At 37.8% G+C, this 20154-nt stretch overlaps 1 protein-coding gene across 7 annotated transcripts in view; it reads right to left on the bottom strand.

The window, feature by feature from the left end:
* The window catches only part of LOC137003669 (uncharacterized), a 106730-nt gene that overhangs the window by 56571 nt on the left and 30005 nt on the right, over window positions 1-20154 (bottom strand). For all 7 annotated transcript variants that reach the window (XM_067363891.1, XM_067363892.1, XM_067363894.1 and 4 more), the window contains 8 exons: window positions 13356-13529; window positions 10215-10388; window positions 6369-6542; window positions 5345-5518; window positions 4814-4987; window positions 4253-4426; window positions 3296-3466; window positions 1664-1837 (listed from right to left, as the gene is read on the bottom strand). In XM_067363891.1, coding sequence (XP_067219992.1) covers window positions 1664-1837; window positions 3296-3466; window positions 4253-4426; window positions 4814-4987; window positions 5345-5518; window positions 6369-6542; window positions 10215-10388; window positions 13356-13529 — 1389 coding nt within the window. The remainder of the gene's footprint in view (window positions 1-1663; window positions 1838-3295; window positions 3467-4252; window positions 4427-4813; window positions 4988-5344; window positions 5519-6368; window positions 6543-10214; window positions 10389-13355; window positions 13530-20154) is intronic.

Below are 20154 nucleotides of genomic sequence, written 5' to 3'. Positions count from 1 at the left end.
TTTTGTATAATTCTCTCAGTCTTGCTCCTCATGTGATTTTGTCATTGTGTTCAGGTGTTTCTAGTTTGATCAGTAGTGTCTCTCTGTGTGTATATATAGCCCTCATGTTACCATTGTCTTTTGTCTGTCTTCGTTTCCTGTAACTGCTGTTGGTGAGGTTTTTGTTCATGTTCCTTAGTCAAGTCTTTCTTTGTTATTTTAATTTTGTTTGAATTTATTTGAATAAAGTAGTGGTGGCGAGATGAAGCTTCATGAAGCTTTGAAGCTTTCCAGCCAGATGATTTGAAACATGGTTAATTTCTCAAGCCTTTTAATGTACGCAAAGAGTTTGATAGTGCTAAAATGTGTTACATGGTTCATGATACATTAACATACACAAATAAATAATTAGTTCTGTGAAGTATTTTGTTCAGTGTTGTTTCATAATGTTTCATAATTTTGTAACTGGGCAATGATTTTTTTGAACGTACGAGAAAAAACAAAGTTCTTTAAAATGGATAAAAAAAAGTGAAAGTGATTAATGCCAAGTTCAGACTGCACGATTTTAGCCCCGATTTTGGCTCGCCGACAGGTTTTGAGAAATTGCCGACAAATGCCCGAAATCACAGGCAAATCGGTGCTCGTTCACGCGAGTGACAATCACGCAGTGTGAATGAGCAAAGACACGATCTGAGAGAATCACCGACGAGTCGCCGACGCCCGTGAGATATTTGGCATGCTAAATATCTGGACCTGTCGGCGATTCAAAATCCTGCTGTTTGAAAAGTGTTCTGACTGAAAACTACATCGGCGATGACCAACAGCCAATGAGAGAGCAAGATACAGAGCAGCGGGGAGTTCGGAGAGGAGTTATAGACCACAACATCAGCAACCATGGCTTCGTACACATAAACATTACAATTCTATCAAACAGAAACAAAGCACAAACATTTGCTTGACCATCTGCAACAGAAGCATATTGAAAAGTTATGTTTTAGCTCCAACTGTTGTTGCAGAACACAAAATCCTTGTTCCTCGCGTCTCCCCAAACATTTCCTTCTCCCTATTCTTCTTTTATTTTTGTTGTTTTCATTGCAAATCAGCGCACAGGCAATTCGTATTTCAAACTTCTCGCAGGCTACTATTTTTAATAATAATGGCCGTGTGTCTCAATCAGATCCCTAGTTCAGTAGTCAGGGCACTGATCAGGGTATCAGCCACAATCACTTTCATTATATACTGATTCACGACCTAGGGAGCTGATTGAGACGCAGAGCCAGTCTCACGTGAGATATCGCGTTGTTTCCTTGTTACTTCTCGCGTGTGTTTGGTTGTGAAACGTAGTTTGCATGCGATTCTTTCTATTGTAAATAGAAAGTAAACCCTCTGTCGCCGATCCATAGTGGACTGGACAGAGAGAAGTGGAAGTGCTTGTGTAACACGAGAGGGAAAAAACACACATTGTTACACCAAAAGTGAACCACTTCTCAAAACACTGCACTCAAACGAGTTGAAAAGCCAAATTTCTGCATATCTATCTAACTAGATAAAAAAAAAAAAAAAAATGCGACCAAGAGGGAAAACCCAGAAAGTGCACTGCTATAAAGAATGAAACAAGCCCTGCTGTCTTGAAATAAAAACTTCAAATCTCACTGTAACTGCTATAAAGTATAATGATACTAACTGTAGTTTCTCCAGCTTGAATTGTGGGTTCATCAGTAGATCACTGAGGTTTTTCATTCCAGAGTCTCCTAGTTTATTCCAGCTCAGGTCCAGCTCTCTCAGGTGTGACGGGTTTGATTTCAGAGCTGAAGTCAGGATGACACACTGTTTCTCTGTAATACTGCATCCATACAGACTGAAGAGAGAAAGAGAAAATGACTCAAATCCATGTTCAGTTCATGTGTGAGTTAAATGAATCATGAATAAATGTCATACAGTCACTAATAAACCAGCAAAAACTTGAAAACTTAATGATAGAAACGAACAAACCAAGACAGGAGCATTTGAGGATACTAGTTACAATCCAAGTCTGGATCCGTTCTTATTCCCAAAAGTAAGTGAATTCATCACTCTAGATTAATATATAGGATCAATATAGAAACAATAGAAAAACAAGCATTTAAATGGTCTATTTTTACATTTTTAATGCAAGAATTTATTATACTTGAATCAGTTAAGTCATTTTAGAGTGTAATTTACAATCTCTAAATACACATTTTGTTTAATAAAAGATTTAGTGAAAAGTACCATTAGTCCAGTATAAATGTAACATTTCAGAATAATCTATTTGTGTATCAGTTTTGTTGTGTTTTATTATCATGGTGTTGCTGTCTGTGTGTGTTCCCTTGTTAGTGTTCTTGGTTGTTAATTAGTTCCTGCAGCTGTTCTGTTTTACACATTAACATACACAAATAAATAATTAGTTGTGTGAAGTATTTATGCTCAGTGTTGTTTCATAATTTTGAAACTGGGCAATGATTTTGTTGAACATACGACAAAAAACAAAGTTCTTTAAAATGGATAAAAAAGTGAAAGTGATTAAGGTGGACTGGGGAGAAAGAAGAGGAAGTACTTGTGTGACAGGAGGGGGAAACAAACATTGTTCCACCAAAAGTGAACCCCTTTTTGAAGCACTTCAATCAAACGAGGTTTCGAATGTCATCGGTGACGACATTTCACTAAAACAATACAAGCCTCGATACGAAGCTCCGGCGGGAAATACCTGACGTTCTCGACACAAGCTTCGAAGCCTCAGTATCAGGAGTAGCATCGCTAGAAAAAAGCTGCATTTGTGTTCAGTCAACATGCTTTCGGTGGATCTTATTACAGGCAGATACTGATCACAGATTTTTTAAATGCACTTGTCCAAAAGTTACAGTATATGCTGCACCAAAATTAGACATTTTACATTTTGTGAAATACAAACATTAAACTGAAAGCAGTTATTAAGTTCTGATGTCACAAAAAAAAAAAAAAAAAAAAAAAAAAAAAAAACTTGTTTTGAACATGTATATACAATTATATTTAATTTACACAGAATTAACGTGTGAAAGTTAGGAAAGAAATCTCTGTGTTTATAGAGCAGCTGTTTTTTCAATCTGTCACTTATTTGAAGAGTTTTCTAAACTCTGGAGGAAAACCATTGATCTCCCTCTCCAGTAATTGAAATAATTAAATTATTAATTAAACATTTAAAGCTTGATGTCATATTTAAATTGTGTGCTTTTAATTTCCTGTTTAATTTTATTACTTTACATTGTTGAGGCTGAGAAAAAAAACTGCTCTGACTGAAATACTGTGAGGAAGTACTCACATCAGTGTGTTGAGTAGACAGTGTTTATCCTGCAGTAGAGCAGCGATCTGATTCACTCCTGTGTCTCCTAGTTCACGTTCACTCAGATTCAGCTCTCTCAGGAGTAACGGGTTTTCACCCACAACTCTCTCCACATAATGACAGGCTTCATCTGCAGCAGCACTCAAAAACCTGCAGAAGAGTCAATACAGTTCTCAACTAAATGACTGTTGCATTACAAACATGATTGATAAGATAAAAAACTTAATTATTGTTCTAAAGACAAGTTCTAGTTAGTTATTTAGAGGAAACACTTTTCTTTGAACATTTAAATACACAAATAAATATATAAATACTTAAAGTCTAATAGAGTTATTGAATAGAAACTAGAGCGACACTCAGTCCTAAAACAAACTCATAAGCACAGAAAGTCAGACAGAGCAGAAGGGCAGAAGCTCACTAGATCATGATTTTCAGTATGAATACAGAGTGTGAAATTAAGGCCTCAAGATCTTTCTGGCTTTTAATCAGGAGGTGTGAGAAACATCAGCAGAGAAAACTGGCTTGTGAAACTGCATGTTGGTGAACATCTGGAGACTCATAGTCCTGCTGTAGAGATACAGTGAATCTGGACTTGATGGAAAACAATTGTGTTCAGAAAACAATTTGACAAAGATTATCTAGAATTTTTAATGAGAAGTGTGCACAAAAACAAAATTGTTCATGTTAATTGTCAAGGTATACCATACTCCAGAATAGCACATATACTGACCCATAATGTCTATTTGACCTGTAGCTTGTACCACAACTAAACTGTGTTGACGGTTATCATCATCATGTCAGAACCTGCAGCATCTGATCTGATCTTGATCATTTTGATGCAACAAATTGTCCAGCTTATTGTATAACACAAATAATATATTATGAATATTTAGCCTGCATATAAGTAATTTTGTTCATTATTTCATCCCATCTCACCTCAGTGTCTTCAGCTGACAGTTTGAATCCTGTAGTAAACCACTGAACTCCTTCACTCCTGATTGTCCAGGATAATTTTCTGTGAGATCCAGCTCTATCAGGTGTGAAGGGTTTGATCTCAGAGCTGAAGCCAGAGCTTTATAACCTTCTTCTGTTACACTGCAGTTAGAGAGTCTAGAACAGGAATGAAAGCATTCAGATGATTAATCAGTTAAACCTAAACAATAGAAATCATTAAAGTGAAAATTTGTTCTTTGTACAAATGTATTGAAAGTTAGTTGCAGAAACTGACAACTGAATATGGAGTCAAACAAAAGACACAGATAACTTTAATATGTTAGACATCAACATCACTTTCAAGATTTCAATTATCTAAAACTGTACAGCTGTGAAAGTCTTTGATCTGAATGATTCACAATGAGAAAAATTAGAAAATGAGCTAATTCAAGTCCAAACTTCAACTCAGACTCAGTGTGAGATATTGAGTATAATGTATTTTAGTTTAAACTGTTAAAGTGATTTTAAGCATTTTGATTCTTGTATGTGAAGAATGTTACTGACCTCAATCTCTCCAGTTTACAGTGTGAGTCCTTCAGTATGTCACATAAGTGCTTCACTCCTGTGTTTTCTATTTTATTCCCACTGAGGTTCAGCTCTCTCAGGTGTGACGGGTTTGATTTCAGAGCTGAAGTCAGCATGACACACTGTTTCTCTGTAATTCTGCATCCATACAGACTGAAGACAGAGAAATAAAAATAGTTCAAATCTATGATGATCATCTTATTGAAGAGCTTAAGCAGCATTTAGTTTCCAATAGTCTGTTTTGAAACCAAGTTACTCTAGTTCTGTGTGCTGAAGATACTGTTTCTTCACTTTCATTTCTAACTATTTATTTGATCTCTCTATTCTTTATTCTCTGTTGAAAAGCCAGATTTCTGCAAATCTATTTTACTACATTTAAAAAAAAAATGCGACCAATAGGGAAAAACCCAGAAAGTGCATTACTATAAAGAATGAAACATAAGCTCTTCTGTCTTGAAATAAATAAACTTTAATCTCACTGTAACTGCTGTACAGTATAATGATACTAACTGTTGTTTCTTCAGCTTGAATTGTGGGTTCATCAGTAGATCACTGAGGTTTTTCACTCCAGAGTCTCCTAGATTATTCCAGCTCAGGTTCAGCTCTCTCAGGTGTGAGGGGTTTGATTTCAGTGCTGAAGTCAGGATGACACACTGTTCCTCTGTAATACTGCATCCATACAGACTGAAGACAGAAAGAGAAAATGACTCAAATCCATGTTCAGTTCATGTGTGAGTTAAATGAATCATGAATGTCATTAATGAATCATTAATGTCATACAGTCACTAATAAACCAGCAAAAACTTAATGATATAAACAAACAAACCAAGACAGGAGCATTTGAGGATACTAGTTACAATCCAAGTCTGGATCCATCCTCACTCCCAAAAATAAGTGAATTCATCACTGTAGATTAATATATAGGATCAATGTAGAAACAATAGAAAAATAAACATTTACATGGTCTATTTTTACATTTTTAATGCAATAATTTATTATACTTGAATCAGTTATTAAGTCATTTTAGAGTGTAATTTACAATCTCTAAATACACATTTTGCTTAATAAAAGAAGATTTTGTGAAAAGTACCATTAGTCCAGGATAAATGCAACATTTCAGAATAATCTATTTGTGTAACAGTTTTGTTGTGTTTTATTATCATGGTGTTGCTGTCTGTGTTCCCTAGTTAGTGTTCTTGGTTGTTAATTAGTTCCTGCAGCTGTTCTGTTTTACCTTGATTATTCTGTCTGTGTATTTAAACTCAATTCTGTTTAGTCATTGTTCTGTTGTTTATGTTGAAGTGGTTGTTTTTTATCTCTCCTACATGTTAGATTTGTGATTAAAGACAGTGTTATTGTATTCACATTGTCATGGGCTTCATTACAACCAGCCATTTGTGACGTATACAAACCCGTTAACTAATTCCATTTCTCAAACTTTCTTCAGATGGACATGCAGCGCTACAAATAATGTGAATTGTGCCCTGTTGTCTTAAAATAAATTAAACGGTAAATACAATATAATGATACTAACTCCAGTTCCTCCAGCTTGAATTGTGGGTCTATTAGTAGATCACTGAGGTTTTTCACTCCAGAGTCTCCTAGTTTATTCCAGCTCAGGTTCAGCTCTCTCAGGTGTGACGGGTTTGATTTCAGAGCTGAAGTCAGAGCAGAACAACCTTCATCTGTCATATAACAGAAGCTTAACCTACATTAGCAGAGAGAGAAGAAAACTATTTATTCTTAAAGTCATGTCATCTTCATAAGCAAACAAAACAGACAGAGGAAGAGAGATATTCATCTTTATTTCACCAGATCACAAAATACTAAGATGAAACTGTTTTCACAAATATAATGTGAACTCAGACTCAGTGTGAGATTTACATTTACATTTACATTTAGTCATTTAGCAGACGCTTTTATCCAAAGCGACTTACAAATGAGAGTAGTAGAATCAATTAAATCAACATGAGAACAACAGTATGTAAGTGCTGAGTGAAGTCACAGTTATGTCAGTAAAGTGCTCATAGCGAAATTATTATTTTTTTTTTTTATAATAAATAAATAAATACACAGATAGGAGAAGAATATTAGTCAAGGTAAGTGCTACTACTACTGGGTCAAGTGCTGACGAAGAAGATGCGTCTTTAGCATTTTTTTGAAAATGGCTAGAGACTCGGCTGCTCGGATAGAGCGTGGTAGGTCATTCCACCAGCCAGGAACAGTCCCGGAGAAGGACCGTGAGAGTGATTTTGTGCCCCTGTGTGATGGCACCATAAGGCGCCGTTCACTTGCAGAACGCAGGTTTCTGGAGGGCGCGTAAGTCTGAAGTAGTGAGTTAAGGTATAGCGGTGCAGAGCCAGCTGTCGTTCTGTAAGCAAACATCAGAGCCTTGAATTGGATGCGAGCAGCTACTGGCAGCCAGTGCAGACTGATGAAGAGAGGAGTGACGTGCGCTCTCTTTGGTTCGTTGAAGACCAGTCTTGCTGCAGCATTTTGGATCAGTTGTAGAGGCTTGATAGTGCATGCTGGAAGGCCAGCCAAGAGAGCATTACAGTAGTCCAGTCTGGATAGAACAAGAGCTTGGACAAGAATTTGTGTGGAATGTTCAGATAGGAAGGGTCTAATCTTCCTGATGTTGTACAAGGCAAATCTGCAGGACCGGGTCGTTGCTGCAACATGATCTGTGAAGGTTAGACCATCATCCATCACCACTCCAAGGTTTCTGGCTGTCCTGGAAGGAGTGATGGTTGAAGACCCAAGTTGAACTGAAAGGTTGTGATGAAGTGTTGGGTTTGCACCGATCACAAGCAGTTCCGTTTTTGCAAGGTTGAGTTGGAGGTGGTGGTCCTTCATCCAGGCAGAAATGGCTGTCAGGCAGGCTGTGATGCGACCAGCAACCGTCGGATCATCTGGTTGGAATGAGAGGTAGAGTTGTGTGTCATCAGCATAACAGTGATGGGAGAAACCATGATCCTGAATGACCGATCCTAGTGATGACGTGTAGATGGAGAAGAGAAGTGGACCAAGCACAGAGCCCTGAGGTACCCCAGTAGCAAGATGATGTGACTTGGACACCTCACCTCTCCAAGATACCCTGAAGGACCTACCTGAGAGGTAAGACTCGAACCACTGGAGCGCGGTTCCCGTGATGCCCTTCGACATGAGTGTAGACAGGAGGATCTGGTGGTTCACTGTGTCAAAGGCAGCAGACAGGTCCAGCAAGATGAGTACTGATGATTTTGAAGATGCTCGTGCCAGTCTCAGGGCTTCAGTGACTGAGAGCAGGGCAGTCTCAGTAGAGTGGCCACTCTTGAAACCAGACTGGTGGTTGTCAAGGAGGTTGTTCTGTGAGAGATAAGTAGACAGTTGGTTGAATACAACTCTCTCAAGTGTCTTAGCAATGAAAGGAAGAAGGGATACTGGTCTGTAGTTTTCTAAAAGAGCTGGATTCAGAGTGGGTTTCTTAAGCATTGGGGTAATCCTAGCCTGCTTAAAAGCTGTGGGAAATGTTCCAGTGTGAAGGGAGGAATTGATAATGTGAGTGAGTGCAGGTAGAATTAAGGAGGAGATGGCCTGAAGAAGAGGAGTGGGGATAGGGTCTAGCGGACAGGTAGTAGGGTGAAAGAATGAGTTTGGAAACATCTGCCTCAGAAAGCATGGAGAAGGAGGGGAGAATTTGTGTGTTTTCAATTAAGATGTTCTTGTCAGTCTGTGGTGTGGAGAATTGGCCGCTGATGGTTGTTATTTTATGTGTGAAGAAAGTGGCAAAGTCATCAGCTGTAAGAACTGATGTGGGAGGGAGGGGAGGAGGGCAAAGAAGAGAAGAGAAGGTTTTGAAAAGTGTTCGGGAGTCATTTGAGTTGTTAATTTTAGTGTGATAGTAGGAGTTTTTAGCATTGGTGACATTAGTAGAGAAAGAAGAAAGGAGTGACTGATATAAGCTAAGGTCAGTAGGATTTTTAGATTTGCGCCACTTCCTCTCTGCAGCCCTGAGTCTAGACCGATGCTCACGGAGAACATCAGAGAGCCAGGGGGCAGAGGGGGTGGCGCGGGCTGGTCTGGTTAAGAGGGGGCAGAAATCATCTAAGCAGGATGATAGAGTGGTGCAGAGAGTGTCAGTAGCAGTGTTAGTGTCCATTGATGAGAATTGGTTAGCGGGAGGAAGTGTGGATGAGACCGAAGAGGATAGATGAGATGGTGAGAGGGAGCGTAGGTTTCGCCGAAAAGTGACGTGTGGTGGGGTGTGTGATGAGTTGGGGGTCAGGTTGAGTGTGAAAGTAATGAGAAAGTGGTCTGAGGTGTGTAGTGGAGTAACCAGTGTATTGTCGGTGGAGCCACAGCGTGTGTAGATGAGGTCCAATTGGTTACCTGATTTGTGGGTAGCTGAGGTAGCCACTCGCTTGAGATCAAATGAGGCAAGCAGCGTGTGGAAGTCAGCAGCCTGAGGTTTGTCTAGATGGATGTTGAAGTCACCAAGTACTAGCAGAGGAGTGCCATCCTCAGGGAAGGATGAGAGTAACACATCCAACTCCTCCAAGAAGTTACCTAGCTGACCTGGGGGACGATAAACAACTACAACATGAATTTTGGTAGGGTAGGTGATGGTAATTGCATGTGATTCAAATAAGCCATTTTCAGAGAGAGATGGTAAAGGATTGAACTTCCATTCATTGGACATAAGCAAACCAGTACCACCACCCCTCCCAATCTGGCGTGAGGTGTGAGAGAAAGTGAAATTAGAGGAGAGGGCTGCTGGTGTGGCAGTGTCCTCTGGTTTGATCCATGTCTCAGTCAGAGCCATGAGATGGAGATCTGAATAAGTAGCAATAGCTGTGATGAACTCTGCTTTGTTGACAGCAGACTGACAATTCCAGAGCCCAATCGAAATAGAAAACAATGTACTAGGTGACATGGGTAAAGAACGCAGGTTGTTATGGTTGCGCTGCTTACAGCGTGTAGCATGCGATTTACGAGGGTTAGTAATAGTGGGAATTTGGAAGCACATACCTAAAACAAGTCAAAAGACAGACAAGAACACACTGTATAAAGAGGAAAGAAAGAAAAGAGCAATACTCAAGTGTCTTGTCTGTGTCGTTGCTCGGTGGAGTCGCACAGGTAGAGTCGCTGGTCTTTACACTCTTCGGTCTTCACACGAGGAGGGCTTCACATGAGGGCTGCCGCGGTACACTGTGCACTTATACCAGCTTATTACAACGTTAGTTCAGAAGACCACGCCTTACTGACTCAGAGCAAACGAAACCAAACGCGATTTGCCACGTGACCTCAGTATTGAGATATTGAGTATAAAGTGTTTTGGTTTAAACTGTTAAAGTGACTTTAAGCATTTTGATTCTTGTATGTGAAGAATGTTACTGACCTCAATCTCTCCAGTTTACAGTGTGAATCCTTCAGTATGTCACATAAGTGGTTCACTCCTGTGTTTCCTATGTTATTCCCGCTCAGGTTCAGCTCTCTCAGGTGTGACGGGTTTGATTTCAGAGCTGAAGTCAGGATGACACACTGTTTCTCTGTAATACTGCATCTACTCAGACTGAATACAGAAAGATAAAAGACAATGATTCAGATCTATGATGATCAACTAATGCCATGTTCACACTACAGGACTTCAAACGTCGGCAGATCGCTGTACAGTTCAGACTACATGACTTGCTGTGGAGTCTTGAAGTCGTTGTGGTGTTCACACTACATGACACTACGTACAGTAAATGATCCGCAACAGGGGGTTACACACTACACGAGCTGACAACAACTCTGTCACCCGACAACTTTATTTGAAAATGGACATTGGGAAGAAATTTGATTAAATTATGAATTAAATTAAAATTAAATGAACCCTTTCACAAATAAGTTTAAAATATTCTGGCTGACCTCCCAGAGTTAAGGCCTCTATTAGAACGTTTCCTTTATTGTTTCCATGATGACGCGTCATGCTTGTCACATGACCGTGGCCGCACTGTATGACAAATATATCGCTTTTCTCACCATTGTAGCATCTGCACAGGATCATCAACAACTTTAAACTAAAGAAAGCTTTTAACATTTACCCTCCTTTGTACAACTCACAGATCATGGCTCCGACAGATCTGGGTCAGATTGCCCCATTGGCATCTTTGTTGCCTCATTGAAGCTAAGCAGAAGACATTCTCACCAGCTCCAGGGATTTTAAAGGAGTCACCCTTGTTCGCCCCATGTTGGGCTAATGGCCATGTGGCACACAGACACTGGCCAAAACCCCAATACACATCACACCCACACATACAGACATGCACACACACGTATGGAGACTGTATTTACATTTAGCCTCAAAATATGACTATGCTAAAGTGTACCTGTTGTTGTATTCAAGTGTGCATGCATGTATCCATATTATATAAGCTTAGTATTGACTGTAGTTGTGTTAGTCTCACTCTAAACGTTATATTCAAGTATAAAACTGTATCTCTCCCTTAATGTCTTTGCCACCTAGCATGTTTAGTTCATTTTAAGCCTCTCAGAATGTTCTAATTAACAATGTATGTTACATTACTGTAAAATGGATTTTTCTATTTTTAATAGTACTTCGAAGAAAATGGACTCAGATCGGATACTTCATATTATACTATGCAAATTAGGCCATAAATGGCGACAAAACTGCCCGCAGAAATTGCACCCTTGCCATATGCTGCCACATCCAAGGAGGCGTTTTGGATTGTTTGTCCTTAAAAGACAACCACACGTATGTTCCTTTGTCTCTCAACATCTCACGGCCATCTCTTCAAGACATCTCGCTGTGATTTAATTTCAATCTTTACATTGTTGTGGCTCTGTGTTACACTGAGAAACAAAACTGCTCTGACTCAAATAACTGTGGAAAAATTATTATCAGCTTCAGCAACATTACCATTGAAAGTAATGTAATATTTTAAATAAATGGCAGTTTTTATCCTGCAGTAGAGCAGCGATCTAATTCACTCCTGTGTCTCCTAGTTCATGTTCACTCAGATTCAGCTCTCTCAGGTGTAACCAGTTTTAAGTTAACCCACAACTCTGTTCACATACTGACAGGCTTCATCTGCAGCAGCACTCAAAAACCTGCAGAAGAGTCAATTCAGTTCTCAACTAAATGTCTGTTGCATTACAAAAATGAGTGATAAGATAAAAAACGTATTTATTGTTCTATAGACAAGCTCTAGTCAGTTATTTAGATTTAACAATTTACAACATTTAAATATACAAATAAACATACAAATACTTGAAAACAAAGTCTAATAGTCAGAGATTTTTAAAAAAGAAACTAAAGAGATACTCAGTCCTAAAGCAAACTCATAAGAACAGAAACGTCCCACAGAGCAGAAGGTCAAAAGCTCACTAGATCATGATTTTCAGTATGAATACAAAGTGTGAAATTAAGGCCTCAAGATCTTTCTGGCTTTTAGGCTTGAGACTCCTAAGTCTTGTTCAGACTGTCAGTCCAAATCCAATTTTGCGCACATCCGATTGAAATCCGATCAGATTCAGCAAATCTGAATGGCCAAAAATCACATGAAATGCAATTTTTACAAATCCATTTCAAACAACATTTATATGTGGTTAAAAAAATCTTTTCAAATCGCATTTCTGGAAATCTGTTTCAGTCTGACCGCTCTGATTAGAATTCATGTGGTTTATGTGACTTTCTCATGCCACGTAAAATGTAAACGTCAGACATTTGTTATAGGAAACATACTGAAAGTCGCAGCAGAAACAAGGTTGTGTTGTTGCAAAGTGTTGGAGGAGCAGAATAACAATATAACGGAGACATGTTTTGAAACTGACAGAGATGACAGCATGGAATAAAGCCGCATATACCGGCCTCCAACGTTTCTGCCGCTGCCTCAGAAGACACAGTAGACCAGTGTGTGGTGGCTACGCAATGTCATGTTGTAAATAAGAAAACATCTGTATTACAAATCCCTCCATCCTGCAGTTGTTGTTATTGTTTGCCATATGCCTACCAAAGCAATATCATTGCCATAGAAACCAATGTAGATATTCCAGAAAATGGAAGAGCAGCATGGACACACAAATCAGATCCGAACAGTTGCGATACACAATGTGTATATCAATAATTTTAGATCAGATTCCAATCAGAAATAATCACAAATAATCGGATTTGGACTGACAGTCTGAACGTAGCTATAGACCTGCTGTAGAAAGATACAGTGAATCTGGACTTGATGGAAAACATTTGTGTTCAGTAAACAATTTGACTGAAAGATTTTCTAGAATTTTTAACCAGAAATGTGCACAAAAACAAAATTGTGCATGTTAATTGTCAAGGTATACCATACTCCAGAATAGCACATATACTGACCCATAACATCTATTTGACATGTAGCAGCAGCATATGATCTGATCTTGATCATTTTGATGCAACAAACTGTCAACAAACGTATTGTATGACTAAAATTATATATTTGTTATGAATATTTAGCCTGCATATTTTGTTTATTATGTTCATTATTTCATCTTGTCTCACCTCAGTTTCTTCAGTTGACAGTTTGGATCATGTAGTAAATCACTGAGCTCTTTCACTCCTGATTGTCCAGGATCATTTCCTGTGAGATCCAGCTCTATCAGGTGTGAAGGGTTTGATCTCAGAGCTGAAGCCAGAGCTTTACAACCTTCTTCTGTTACACTGCAGTTAGAGAGTCTAGAACAGGAATGAAAACATTCAGCTGATTAATCAGTTAAACCTGAACAACATAAATCCTCAGAGAGAATTTTGTTTTGTTTTTTGTATGAATGTATTAAAGTAGTGGTGGGCCGTTATCGGCGTTAACGTGCTGCGTTAACAGCAGACTCTTATCGGGCGATAAAAAAAAATATCGCTGTTAATCTATTCTTAAAGTTGGGTTGGGAGCTGGGTGTATTCTACGCAAGCTATGATGACTTTCACCCACTTGATATTTTAGCGTGGATGTTTACCTAGCCGAATTGACCCTTCGCAAAGACCCACCCCCCTTAGTTACTGTTGCTTTGTCTGTCAAGCCATGGCGCTGTCACGCCCATCACGCCTCACACAATGATAAATGCATCACGGAGCAAAGAGGACACTGACAACACGTCGACAGACAAGACAGAGCAGGTTACTTATGATATTTAACAAAGTCCCAGCTTTAAAACTGTGTAGTTTTTTAAGAAATTCAAACAATAAAAACTGTTTTGTTGCTCTTTAATGTGCCGTTACCATGGTCATGACAGATTGCTGTAGTGCCTCAGCTCAAATCGATCATCTTTTATAACGAGTCCATTTATAGCATCATATAAACATGAATGAACATGAGAATCAATGTTATTTCAAACGCGGAAAGATGTCAATATACAAAATTTTTCAAGTTTAACTCCACCGAGGTTAATCTTCTAACCCCTGACTGCTTTGTCGGACAAAATGGCGGATTACTTTTAGTCATTTGCTGCGTCCCAATTCGCCTACTTATAAAGTAGGTGGCCATCCAAAACAGTGTTTCTACCGCCGCCGCGTCGCAAAGTGCATTTGCAGCTTTTGACCGCTGAGTGGAGCTTTAACCACGTTATCCAACAAATGCATCTAAGCATATTTATCTTTATGCAAAATGTCAATTTTCTCACATATTATTGCAGGAGTAAATGCAGGAGTGTTTTCTATTACTTAAAATATCAAAAACAAATTCAGAAACAACACATTCCAGCGCATAGATCGCCTCTTATTTAACACAGACCTACGAATTTATTATCGAATTGAGATATTTCTTTCTTTTTAGGTACAATTATTCGCTGAGTTTAAGTTCATTTTTGAGACGTTTCAGATTCTCGCAGAGAGCCAGCTAAAAGCTCACCCTGTTTTTTATTTATTTTATTTTATTTTATTTTATTTTTCACAAGTACAAGGTTTTGTTGTTATTGTGAGCGTACACAAATAAAAGTAGACCATTTGTAGTCTTGCATCAATCTGTAGGCTATCGCCAAAAAATGTCGGAAGGCCTGTTTTAAGTTGTTTCAGCTGTCATGAGGAGAAAATCCATCAGAAGGCGCCGGCGCTTTCGTCGGCCAGAGGGATAAAAATGTAACCAATTTAGTTTCATATTTATATTTAAATATTGGGCTATAGCCTAATATATATTTTTTTAAGATGTTACCAATGTTGATTATGAAAAGTGAATAGCATGACGGATGCGCAATGTCGGGAGACATGCAGCGGATCAGACATAAGTTTGACCACTTCATTAAGTTTTGTTTTAAAGTAAGTCTTTCTTTAAAGTGAATTTCGTTTTGTAGAAATTGTATCTTAATTTCAATCAATGTTTCATCAACCAATTGCCTATATTTAATAATTAGGAAGGAAACCAAGAACGTCGGATGTGGAATGGATTGCGTAACAAACTAAGTCATGTTTCCACGGCCTTTGAATAAGGCTGAATCAATAGATGTCTTTCTGTTTTTATTAAATTTCTTAAATACATGTCTTTATTACTTAATTAATTGATAAGATGTTTTGGTCTAAAAATATATATTAGATGGTCTAAATTCTAAGTTAGACACAAATTTGCATAATAGGCTAGGCTATATAAGGTTCCCTTCTAGACAAGCGCGTAAATTGCTGTTTCGGCCGCAAATTTTCAGTAATTTCGATCGGTGCATCAAATGATATATAGGCCTAAACTAAATTCATGTATTTACAGTAAAAGAATAAAGAAATAGCCTAACTCTAGATTTATTGGCTAGGATATTTACGTTTGGGCAATATAATAATAATAATAATATCTAAGCAAAGACCGAACATATTTATTTGTCTCGGCACACGACCGCTAACAGTAACACAGTAACAGCACATCAAAGCTTGCTGTTGTCTTGGAATCCTTACAAAAGGCGATGGAAACAAGAGTGAATTTCCCCCCCTTTTGTGGTAATTTAGCACTATTTTCTATTGTATTCTGCTTGCATTTTCGACTAAACTCAATTGACTAAAGATAAAAAATAAAGCATCCAACTGATTCAGTTGGATGCTTTATTTTTATCTTTAGTCAATTGAGTTTAGTTCTAAAAAAAGCAAAGGCTAGTAAATAATCTGCAACGGGGCCCATCATAGCGTGGGGGCTACTCTCCACAATGGGCTACACAATATGTTATAGGCCTATTTGTATTTTGACTGCATTTAAGAGCAAAATGACGAGAACATGTTTAATATTGGAAGTTTAAGATTCTTTATTAAATATTCTTACTTTATGCAAAACATATAGGCATCTGTACATTGTACCTCTATAACATCATAACATAAATTATTAAATTATAGTTCAAATGAACCGTACAAACCCAATCTTGGTTTTTGCTATTTATTTAGGCCTATTTATTTATATCAGCAGATCTGTGTTGATTCAGTTCATTTCAATAACTGCTGATGTTGCAAACTGTGGTTAAGCTGTAAAGCAGCTCGAAAGAATTGACCAAGATATATTACATTATTGCTCTGTATTATTAGAACAATAACTGTACAGAATCTTTACTGCCATCCAATGTTCCTTAAAGACAAAGAAATAAAATAAAAATGTTAAAGAAAAACAAACAAAAACAACAAACCGATTATGTTCCATTTATATATCAATGTATAATGTTCTTGAGTGTATAAAAAGCACTCACTCAACCAAACAGTGCTTGCTCTGCAACACTTGACAAGTTTGAGACAGGGGGAAGGGCGCTTTGTTTAAAATGTTTGTCACCAAAGCCATTAATCCAGAGGGCGGGAGACTCAAAATATTAGCCTAAGCTGTGCGCGTGACAGACCTTTTTGCAATCTTGCTGCTTTTTGTTAATTTTAACATCCTGATCTGATCAAATAAGCTGACGAAATACACAATTGTTAGACTCTTGTTATGAGCATTTGCAGTAAGTTTCTTTATTTGTTTGTGTTATGGGGATTTGCAGAAGTTCGAATGGGATCAACCCTCCCCCGCGCGTTGCCAGCGTCTGCTGCTGCCGAGCAGAGTTTTGACTGGAGCGATTTTTAAAAGTCGGAGCGTCGTGTTTTTTTGTTTTGTTTTGTTGTTTTGTTGTTTGTTTTTTGTTTGTTTTTTTTGTTTTTTAAATCTGCAAGAAATGTTATGAGTTTGGCGTGTGGTAGGAAAAAAAAAGTTTGCACAATAAGCCACTACGCAAATTTGTGTCTAACTAGACCAGCTAAAATATATTGTTCGACCAAAAACATCTTATCAATTATTTAAGTAATAAAGACATGTAATAGAGTAACAATTAAATTTAATTAAAACAGAAAGACGTAGGCTATATTGATTCAGCCTTATTTAAAGGCCGCGGAAACATGGTTTCGTTTGTTACGCAATCCATTCCACACCCGACGTTCTTGGTTTTCTTCCTAATTATTAAATATAGCCAATTGGTTGATGAAAAATTTATTGAAATTAAGATACAATTTCTACGAAACGAAATTCACTTTAAAGAAAGACTTACTATAAAACAAAACTTAATGAAGTGGTCAAACTTATGTCTGACCCGCTGCATGTCTCCCGACATTGCGCATCCGTCATGCTATTCAATTTTCATAATCAACATTGGTGACATCTTAAAATAAATTATATTAGGCTATAGCCCAATATTTAAATATAAATATGAAACTAAATTGATTACATTTTTATCCCTCTGGCCGGCGCGTTCTGATGGATTTTCTCCTCATGACAGCTGAAACAACTTAAAACAGGCCTTCCGTCATTTTTGGTGATAGCCTGCAGGGCAGCGTTTCCCAAAAGCATCGTAAGCTTAAGTTGATCGTAGCTCCATTGAAACCAATGGTGCTACGATCAACTTAGGCTTACAATGCTTTTGGGAAACGCTACTCAGATTGAAGCAAGACTACAAATGGTCTACTTTTATTTGTGTACGCTCACAATAACAACAAAACCTTGTAGGCTACTTTTGAAAAATAAAGTAAAATAAAAAAACAAGGTGCGCTTTCAGCTGGCTCTCTGCAAGAATCTGAAACGTCCCAAAAGTGAACTCAAACTCAGCGAATAATTGTACCTAAAAAGAAAGAAATATCTCAATTAGATAAGATATAGGTCTGTGTTAAATAAGAGGCGATCTATCCGCTGGAATGTGTTGTTTCTGAAATCATGGCCAGTGCTCGTTGCTGCTGTTATTAGTTCTCTTGGCGCTTGTGCACACGTGCAGTTTTCACACAGACAATCGAGCGTTTCGTTCTGGTAAAAGCACAAAACAAAATGCACACAACGTGTCCTTGCTCTTGATGTACAATCACTGATGAACACCTTTGGTTTTAATGAGTAAATTAGCCAAAATATTTATTCCTGCCGGTATTTTAGTCTGCAATATCAAAATCACTAAATGTTACATAGCATATATAGCCTAACAATAACAACAATAAAAAAAAAAAAATCAAGAACAATAGCAGTTAATAAGAATTATTGCTCTCCGCATATGGAACTTTTTTTTTTTGCTAAGAGCAAACCAGAATGAAAGTATTACATTTTTAATCCGTGTGTGTGCTCCTAATGTATATATATATATATATATATATATATATATATATATACATAGGCTATATATGCCTAGTAATGACTGTTTAATGACAATAGCATGCAGTAAGACTTTGTGTAAATGTCTTTCGTCTTTCTTTTAATTTTTGATGCATAGACTGTAGCCAAAGACTACCCCACGTTTTGAAATTAACTCTCACTTTAAATTTTCTAATGGTTTTTAAGGATGTTAAAATGTTATATTATAATGTTATTGTTGTTTTACTTCGTCCTTTCATCTCCGTTTACAAACCGACATTTTATTATTACAGTCACACCTGGCGGTAGTTTTTTACACGCGACTGAATTTCAGTTAACGCAACGGCCCTGCGGCGGCGGTATGCGCGGCGGTAATACCCATTTTGGTTGTCCACCTACTGTACTACGCCCTAAAAGTAAGTACTCTTTCTGTGAACAAAAAGTACTTACTTTTGAGTGTGTAGCAAAAGAAGCTTTGGGACATACTATCACGTCATCCAATTGCGTCTTTGCTCTCTGTCGCATCCAGTCACCGTAAACTGCCCTGTCAATGATCTTACATCCTCCACATTTCATTTAGCTAATTTCCTACCGTATCGGAGAGAAATGCAGCACGTTGATCTGCAGTCGCGAGTCTTTCATGTGGAGAACTCTTCTCATATTAATGCATAATGATGCATTTAAAAGTTAATGGCCAATCAGATCTTTATAAAAGTCCACATTGGTATGTGCAGATGAAAAATAACACATATAACATTAAATAAATATTTTCTATCAGTTTGAACTGATTATTAGTCACTCAAACAACCTCTCAGCGTTGATCGTGCATATTTGCCATGTTTTGTAGTTTTTAACACTTTTTACTTGTGTTTGTAGTTCTGAACTGAATCCTCATCCAACGCGGAATGGGTTGTGGGCAATATTAGCCTCTATAGTGTGCACAGATCCACACTTCAAAAATCTACCGGAAATAGTAGACCATCCGGGGACTTTTGGCATACTCTTTTCAACATACTATGCTTTGGGACATACTTAGTTTAATCTCACATGCTATTTAGGATGGATAGTATGGACATTGGGACGCAGGGACAATTTGGGTATCTCACATATTCTGAATGTCTTCGGCAGAATTCAAATGAGCCATTTTAATCTAGATTAATCTAGATTAATTCCAAGATTAATCTAGATTAATCTAGATTTAAAAAAATAATCTATACCCACCACTAATTGAAAGTAAGTTGCAGAAACTTACAACTGAATATGGAGGTAACAATGACACTCACTAAGGATATGACTCCCATGAAAATAGGTCAACTAGATCAAAAGTTATAAGCATATGAAAAAAAGAAAAAAAAAACACTAGGTGGCCCTGGTTTGGAAGTACTCAGACTCCTCCAGGGCCTTGTGCTGATGACCCATACAGAGTTTCGTAACAATATGCTAATGCATTCATAAAATACAACATTGATGACCCAAATCGAAAAAGACCAACTTTATGATTTTTGGACAAACCTATCTGAAGCTATAAGCAAAAATAATGGCTATTTTGGCTTTTTTCATGACAATCAAATGAAGCGTTTAGGACGAGTTCGAAAAAGCAGGTTTTCCGCAAAATTCAACATTGCGGACAAACCATAAGTCGAAACCTAGCATGTTTGGTATTGTTGGACTCATTAGAGATTCAGGAGTGTAAGGATATGAGTGTAAGGATATGCCCAAAGTTATAAGCATTTGAATATATTATTTTACCACTAGGTGGCGCTGGTGCAAAACTTC

The sequence above is a fragment of the Chanodichthys erythropterus genome, chromosome 16 (genome assembly GCF_024489055.1).
Source record: "Chanodichthys erythropterus isolate Z2021 chromosome 16, ASM2448905v1, whole genome shotgun sequence".
NCBI lineage: Eukaryota > Metazoa > Chordata > Actinopteri > Cypriniformes > Xenocyprididae > Chanodichthys > Chanodichthys erythropterus.
The sequence above is the reverse complement of the archived record's forward strand: the minus strand, read 5'-3'. Positions and strand labels throughout refer to the sequence as shown.